At 37.0% G+C, this 8709-nt stretch overlaps 1 protein-coding gene across 1 annotated transcript; it reads left to right on the forward strand.

Moving 5' to 3' along the window:
* Window positions 1–942: 942 nt before the first annotated feature.
* trhrb (thyrotropin-releasing hormone receptor b) lies at window positions 943–8477 on the forward strand. Its single transcript, XM_073821897.1, has 2 exons — window positions 943–1974; window positions 4913–8477. Exons 1-2 carry the CDS (start codon window positions 1201–1203, stop codon window positions 5336–5338), a joined length of 1200 nt encoding a protein of 399 aa, XP_073677998.1. The 5' UTR covers window positions 943–1200; the 3' UTR covers window positions 5339–8477.
* Window positions 8478–8709: the final 232 nt, after the last annotated feature.

Here is an 8709-nt window from a genome sequence, read left to right on the forward strand (position 1 = left end):
TCTTAAAAAAAATACCGTTGCTATCCGTGAAGACATTTTTTCCCATGTCGTCTTAATGAATGAAAATTGAATCTTTGAAGTGAAATTTATTGCACAGCTGTAGAGTTGAAATGTAAAAAAGGCTTTAAAATATTACAATATTTAAATATATTGGTATTAGTATCTAATATATTTATATTTATATATATAAATATATTAGAATGTGTTCATGACTGTGAATGCAAGTTACTGATTATCAAGAATACGATTAAGATGTTCTTGAAGAGAAGTATTGCTAAAGCTAACATTAGCCTAAACATGTTATGATAGTGTTTAGCTGGCAGCATTTAAATGTACAACAGGTAGGCCTACTCTCCTGGGCTTACCAGGCTCGGCATTTCAATTATATGTTGTTAAATAATATGAAACTGAATGTTCATGCCGCTATCATTATTTACAATGTTGCAATCATTTTTTTTCTAAGTTACTTATAAGAACAAGGCAGTAAAGGAGTCTCAAGAGTGTCCACCTATATATAGCACATATCAAATGAGCTTCAGCAGAAGTTTACGAGCTGGTTTATCATTACGCGGAAGTTCTAAAGAACGCTCCGTACATATGGTCAATTCCCACACTATACACAGCTGTGGAAAAAGTAGCCTATTGATCCTAAATAACGTCGCAAAGGTACATTAATGAGACCTTTTTCTTATCTTAGTCTGTAAATCAAAACTTGTGTAGCACTTCAGTGACACAGAATAATAATAGGATCATAAAACCTTTTAAAAAATTAACCAAGGTCATAAGATAATGTATATAGCTCAAAATATTACGCCAGGTTTCACTTGACTGAATTGTATGCATGCGTAAAACGCCCCCTTTCTGATCACGCAGCCAAAGGCGAGACTAAATTCAGCACCATGTTCAGGAGATCCATCATCTGATCTACAGCAACAGCAGAGAGCACATCTGTCTTCAGTCTATTCCATTTCATTTAGAAGAGAGTCAACTCTGGAGATCGATTATGTGATTTATGTTCTGATTTAAAATTGTAAATGAATGTAATTTTTTTTTTTTTTTGATGACCAAAAACAAAACAATAACTGAACTCGCAAATCAAGCACAAGCAAAGTTCTAAGGATGAGCCGCGTTTAAGTTATGTCAACACAACGGAATTAAAATTATAATAATTATAATAACCATTTTGGAGATTTTTTGAGAATGGAGAACTTCACAGTATTCAACGAGACTCTGGAAATTTGGACTGACCGCAGTGTCGAATATAAGGTGATCAGCGTCCTCATAGTTTTCATCATATGCGCTCTCGGGATAGTTGGAAACGTGATGGTCATCCTGGTGGTCCTCACCACCAAACATATGCGGACCCCGACCAATGGCTATCTGGTTAGTTTGGCTGTCGCAGACCTGATGGTGCTGATCGCAGCCGGTCTGCCGAGCATGGCGGACAGTTTGTTCGGTTCATGGATTTTTGGACACGCAGGGTGCTTGTGCATCACATACTTCCAGTATCTAGGAATCAACGCATCCTCGTGCTCCATAACAGCGTTTACTATAGAGCGATACATCGCTATATGTCACCCGATCAAAGCTCAGTTTTTATGTACGCTCTCCCGCGCGAAGAAGATTATTTTTGGAGTTTGGGTTTTCACGTCGCTTTACTGCGTAATGTGGTTTTACCTGTCCGACATCCAACAGGTGCTCTACAAAGATGTGACTATAATCACGTGCGCTTACAAAGTGTCCAGAAACCTTTACTTACCCATATATTTTTTCGATTTTGGCATCTTTTTTGTTCTGCCTCTCACTCTTGCTACTGTCCTGTACGGCCTCATTGCAAGAATCTTGTTTCTTAATCCTCTCCCGTCGGACCTCAAGGACGACAAGAACGGGCATGACAACTTTTCCAAAGCCCAAAAGAACAAGATGAAGAATTCCAGCCGCTGTTCCAGCACAACTGCAGCATCCAGAAGACAGGTGAGTGGATCCTAAGTATTAAAACTTTTAGATTTGGAAAGAACAAAATATGCTCTAAATGTAGTATATCAGAGAAATAATAGAGAAACACGCTTTTTGTTCATTACATGAATTCTGCATGAATTGAAATACAATTGTTTATGATTAAAATACAGCAAAATTCTACATTTATTTTTTGTGCAGGTTCGATGAAATGATAAATTAGGGGATAGACCATCCATCCATATAGATAGATAGATAGATAGATAGATAGATCAGGGCCGTGCAGAGACCTTTAAAGGGGCAGGTGCTCAAAGTATAAAAAGGGCACCTGGAGCAAGACATTAAAGAGCCCCTCGGGTCCATCACCTCATTGTAGGCATCCAGTTACTTACGTAACAAGTAACAATGTCATTAATAAGACAAATAATGCATTATTCGAAGTTTTAATTGCATTTATGTTTAGTTCAGGACTCACACAATAGAATTATTAATATTTTATCACTACAAAAGGGGCTCTCTAAATAGGGCTGTGCTCAAAACATCAGTACAGCAATACTGTACTGTATATTGTGACACATTCCTTGCTTATATACATATTATTACAGAGGCTTCTAGCAGCCAATGCTGTGAAGCAGTTTTGAGAAAAAAAACGGAACATAAAAAAACATTTTAATGTTTAAAAGATTAAAAATATTTTCTTTGGACCTATTCATTTTGATTAGAAATTATTGTGTATTAAATTGTGAAACCTAAAGATTTTCTTCTCTCTGTTAAACACAATAATAAAGAACAGCTGTTATATTCAAACCTGTGTGGTCACTATTGAAAATATATGTTGCCCCTGATGTATTGTATTGTAAGATTGTAGACGGTAGGATATTAAGGCATAAAATAGCATGATTTATAATTCAGATACAGGTTCACACACAAAAAAAAATATCTTATACACCTTTATACCATTAAAAAGGATCAATCGAGCTTATCATTTATTATATTTATTTAAAACATAAATATTACTGTCTTAATTGTTTTTAGAAGGCACATTAACTTATTTCACATTTACAACTCTATGTGTTTGCTGCATAAAAACGTAGGTCTTTCCGTCCCCAAATATAAGACCTCCTAAATTATAATTAAGTATTTTCTTATTCTATTTAACATATAAAAAACTTTTTATGGCTTTAAATTTGATACAACCTAATTGAGGAGTTTTTAAGGACCTGCAGGAGCCCTCTACTTTACGATGGCCCATCGGGCAGTCCAGTTAACTATTTTGGTAGCCCGACAGGAAAACATAGTAGCCCCGGGACATCAGGCTAGCGATTTTGCGAGCTCTGCATTACATAAACAAAGAAAAAAACAGACCCAAGATGCCCATTACGTCCTTTTCTCCCCCAAAATGCAAGAACAATTCACGAAGTGAAAATGCACTTTTGTTTACATGACGACATTAACATTATCGACAGCTATTTCAGAGCAGACTACACATGCACAAGCTATAAAAAATAATATAAATACTCGTGCATAATCTCTTTTCTTCAGGTCATTCTTATAAGTAACATCAAATCTGGTGAAAACACCACTTACCAGCAGCCACGAACGTGTCTATCCTTGGTGTTATAAACGTGATCGGATTCGGATCGCCCTGAACTTCTGGGTGGGGTCGTCACGTGAGGGTCTTTCTTTTTACAGCTAAAACAATGTAAATTAATTTTACTAATAGTTCGATTGGGCAGGCTGTCGCGAATTCGTTATTTTTTTATTTTTATATTATTACCAAAAAAATAAAAAATAAAAAATCTTAACAAAAGGGCACTTTGATCACTAGTGGCCAAAAGGGCAGGTGCTCAAGCACCTGTCAGAGAGACAGATAGATGGACAGACAGATGGATAGACAGACAGAGAGGATGGACAGACAGATGAACAGAGAGGCAGATAGATGGATAGACAGACGGACAGAGCAGATGGATAGACAGACAGAGCAGATAGACTGATAGATACATAGTCAGACAGATGGACAGACAGATGGATAGACAGACAGAGCAGATAGACTGATAGATAGATAGTCAGACAGATGAACAGACAGATGGATAGACAGACAGAGCAGATAGATTGGATAGATAGACAGACAGACAGATAGATCGGACAGACAGACAGACAGACAGACAGACAGACAGACAGACAGACAGACAGACAGACAGACAGACAGATAGATAGATAGATAGTCAGATGGATGGACAGACGGAGCAGATAGATAGATAGATAGAGAGCAGACAGATGGACGGATGGATGGACACAGACAGACAAATACACAGACAGAGAGCAGATAGATAGATAGTCAGACAGATGGACAGACAGATGAACAGAGAGACAGATAGATGGACAGACAGATGGATAGACAGACAGAGCAGATGGATAGACAGACAGCAGATAGATAGATAGTCAGACAGATGGACAGACAGATGGATAGACAGACAGAGCAGATAGATAGATAGATTGGATAGATAGACAGACAGACAGACAGACAGACAGACAGACAGACAGACAGACAGACAGATTGGACAGACAGACAGACAGACAGACAGACAGACAGACAGACAGACAGACAGACAGACAGACAGACAGACAGACAGACAGACAGACAGACAGACTAGATAGATTGGACAGACAGACAGACAGACAGACAGACAGACAGACAGACAGACAGACAGACAGACAGATAGATCAGATAGATTGGACAGACGGACGGACAGACAGACAGACAGACAGACAGACAGACAGACAGACAGACAGACGACAGACAGACAGACAGACAGATAGATAGATAGATAGATAGATAGACAGACAGACAGAGAGCAGACAGACAGACAGATAGACTGTCAGACGTTATGTTTTGCACTGAACTACAGTAACTTATGAGTTTCATAACACTGTTACTGTGATTTCTTCACAAAAGGTTACAAAAATGCTGGCAGTGGTGGTTATTCTGTTCGCTGTGCTTTGGATGCCATACCGCACTCTGGTGGTGGTCAACTCCTTCCTGCAAGAAGCCTACCTGGACACCTGGTTTCTGCTGTTCTGCCGCACATGTGTCTACCTCAACAGTGCCATTAACCCTCTTATCTACAACGCAATGTCTCAAAAGTTCCGCGCCGCCTTTAGAAGGCTCTGCCGCTGCGGACGCAACGCCCAGGCGAACAAGGCAGCCTATAGTGTGGCACTAACCTACAGTGTTGCTAAGGAAACGTCAACGGTGGAAAGCACAGGGCATTTTTCAACTGAGATAGACGATTTGACACCGACAGACGAGCTGTTTCCTGATAAGAAGCTTCTGTATCCAGAAGACTGTGACTTTCGGAAGGAAACTTTCAGTCAGGCCTGATAAACTCACAACAGCTACACACACCATAAATCTTTGAATACTAGCGATCTGTCGTAACACTACACATCGAACTGCAGGGACAGCACTTTGAAATAGTCACTTTATCTTTATTTTAAAAAGTTGCAGTCAAATTCATCTTCCTATCTCGTTCACTTGCCAAACAGCTCCTTCTGAAACCAGCATTACATAAATTGCACAGTTGCATTATCTGCTAAAGTCATGATTCTTAATTAAAATTGCAGTTTACTGCATATGTAATGCAGGGTGAATTGAAGTACATATTGATTTGAAAATATCTTTAGGGGTTGCCATTGTGATTAATGAGTGGCCTTTTCCCCCTGCAGACCCCTGGGGAAAAAATGCTGAAACTGCTTTATTGTGCAGTTTCAGCTGTTACAAGAATGTTCAATGAGAGTTAACTTAGTTTACGTCCCACTGTATATAAATATATATATATATATTTATATAATACACAATGCTTACCATCTAAACTTACAATGGAAGCATAGACCATTTTTTCCGTCATTTTGACTGAAATTACCTAAATAAATTTAGACTATGTAAATTGAATGTAAATAAGCAGTTGAACGAATTAATGCATGAATAAAAAGATATAGAAAATAGATAAAATAGATATAATTTTTTTTACATTATTACATCTACAGCTTTTATTTATGTAAGATGTTTTTAGTTGAGTCATTCTCAAAGCTAATTGTAATTTATGTTCCATCAGTGACACCAACTGGACAAGGTTGCCAGGTCTGCTAAATAAAACGATCCTAATTGCTAATCAAAACTAGCCCAATCACATTTTTCCACGTTTTGAAACCACATTCTCATGGTAGGTGAGATCGCTTTAACCTGTGGACTAAAAAAATAACGTGCGGCAACAGTGTAAAAGTAGTCCAATTCTGTGGGGAAAACACAGACTTGGCAACACTCCAACTAGGATCATTGTTTCCTTACATGTTTCCTCTTGATTGCCATTGGACGTTTAAAACAAAGAGTCCCCCTCCAAAACTCAAGGTATTGGTTAAGCCAATGACACTACGTCCTGCAGCTCGAAACCTACAGAGAAATATAAAAATAAAATAAAATGCCAGAGTGTACTGTGTAGACTTTTAGGTGGAATCAGCCTATACTGCCCTCCAAAGGCAAAGTGCAGTAACTACGCCAACACTGAAGCCTTTAAAATTTTTACACCAGCTAGTCAAACATGTTGAAACTCTCGTTTCTCTGCAACAGGACACAATTTAACCAGGAGACTTTGCCACAAGACAAAACAGTTGTCACAAAGTCCATTTTAAGCCTTAACTCAATTTTGACCAAATGTGTAGTTACTGCGTTTTGCCTTTGGAGGGCAGTATAAATGCCTTACTTTTATTTAATGACCTACCTGTTCTCATGATGAAAACATACCTGTGGGAACTTTTTTGCAAGAAGCGAAATACATACCAGTAAGTACATACCACTGCAGTTTTCTCCAGAAATGAACACTAGAGGCGTCTAAACAGCGAGAACTTTCGTTTTCAAACACAGTTGTGATTACAGCTCAACTGATGGAATTGGACTTAGGATGCAGAATCCTTGGGTATGAATTCTGTCAAAAACATGATTACGAAGAGCCGAAAGATGAGAGATCAAAAAAACATGCTTAAACGGCATGATTGTGTTTTTACATCACATTCACTTTTGTTGATATTATCGGGCAGGTTCAGGTGTAGTGCAGATGGTACGGTATTTTAAAATGTGTTTAAAGTTTTAAAATACTTTATATATAAACCTTTAAACAGTTTTAAAGTTTAAAACTGTGGTGACACCTACAAAAACAATGTCACATAAAACGTACCATATGTACGTTCATTTGTTTTGTGGAAAAACAAACAAACACTCTTTTAGTGCCACCAATTTCGCATCTTGTGTAAAGGTTCCCAGAGGTACGTTTTCATCATGAGACTGGGTTGTTAATGACTTTGATCTGCATATAAAACAAAGTATTTTAAGACTTATTCAGCTTGAAATATAATAAACATGACACTTTCAAGTACAGCTTATTTAGAGTACTAAGTAAATGAATGTATGAGAAAAATACTTCACATCTGATGGATGAATCTTCACTTTCTTGTATCATAAATGGGTAGACAGCATATGATTGTATTTGTGAACCATCCTTGCTGATAAGCTAAATCCCACCACATGTGTTTGTACATGGTTTCTCATCAAATGTGGAAAAAAAAGTTGCTTATTTTCTTTATCTTAATTACAGTTGACTGTGTATTCAATTATCCTACATGGATATGTTGTGTTTTGGGTTTTGAATATAATATCTTAGTGTTGTTAATGTGAAAACTGGTCTCTGTTTTGTTTTGTTTTGATGGCTAGTCGTGTTTGCAGTCTGGTGTCAATGAGTAGGCTATTTTATTGATAGTTTAGTGGTTTTTAGAAAGTTACATAAATGTGACCTTGGACCACAACTAGTCATAAATATCACTTTGAAAAGCTTTCCGTTGATGTATGGTTTGTTAGGATAGGACAACATTTAGTCAAAATACAACTATTTGAAAATCTGGAATCTGAGGGTGCATAAAAATAAAAATATTGAGAAAATCACCTTTAGGACAAATGAAGTCCTAAGCAATGCATATTACTGATCAAAATTAAGTTTTGATATATTTACCGTAGGAAATTTTTTCATGGAACATGATCTTTACTTAATATCCTAATGGTTTTTGGCATAAAAGAAAAATCGATAATTTTGACCCATCCAATGTATTGTAATATACCTGTGCGACTTATGACTAGTTTTGTAGTCCAGGGTCACAAATGGGTCTGAAGAGATGGTTTCAAGCGTTCTTAAGTGTTAATGCATATCATATATAATTTTAAAGCTCTGTTCTGCCTAAAACAAATGTATAAAGTGTTCAGTATGTTTAATTGTGCTGTAATTGTCGTCTCAGTTTGGTAAACGCTTGCCATTATCCTTGATATACTTGTGTACTCTTGCTGAATCTTTCAATCAAACATGTTAGAATCCATATTCTAACTATTATATGTGTAGTTGCTATTTTGCATTTGTGTTATTATCCAGGGTTAAACTAAAAGAATCTATTTTAAATCCTCTTTCTGAATAAAATAAATGTACCGGCTCACGAAAGACTCATTAAGTTGAATTCATTATTATTCATTGTCTTATGAAAGTGGCGGTTTCTGAAAATCTTTTTTGATTTGCATGAATTTTCAAACACTGCTCTGCATAATGCAGCACTGATGTCTAATTGGTCTATTTAAACATAATTATTCTCTCCCTAGCACATTTCTACTGCTACATGAAGTTAACTTTCAGAAAAGTACCGACATTCATACAAAACGCC

Source organism: Garra rufa, chromosome 17 (genome assembly GCF_049309525.1).
Source record: "Garra rufa chromosome 17, GarRuf1.0, whole genome shotgun sequence".
NCBI classification, from domain to species: domain Eukaryota; kingdom Metazoa; phylum Chordata; class Actinopteri; order Cypriniformes; family Cyprinidae; genus Garra; species Garra rufa.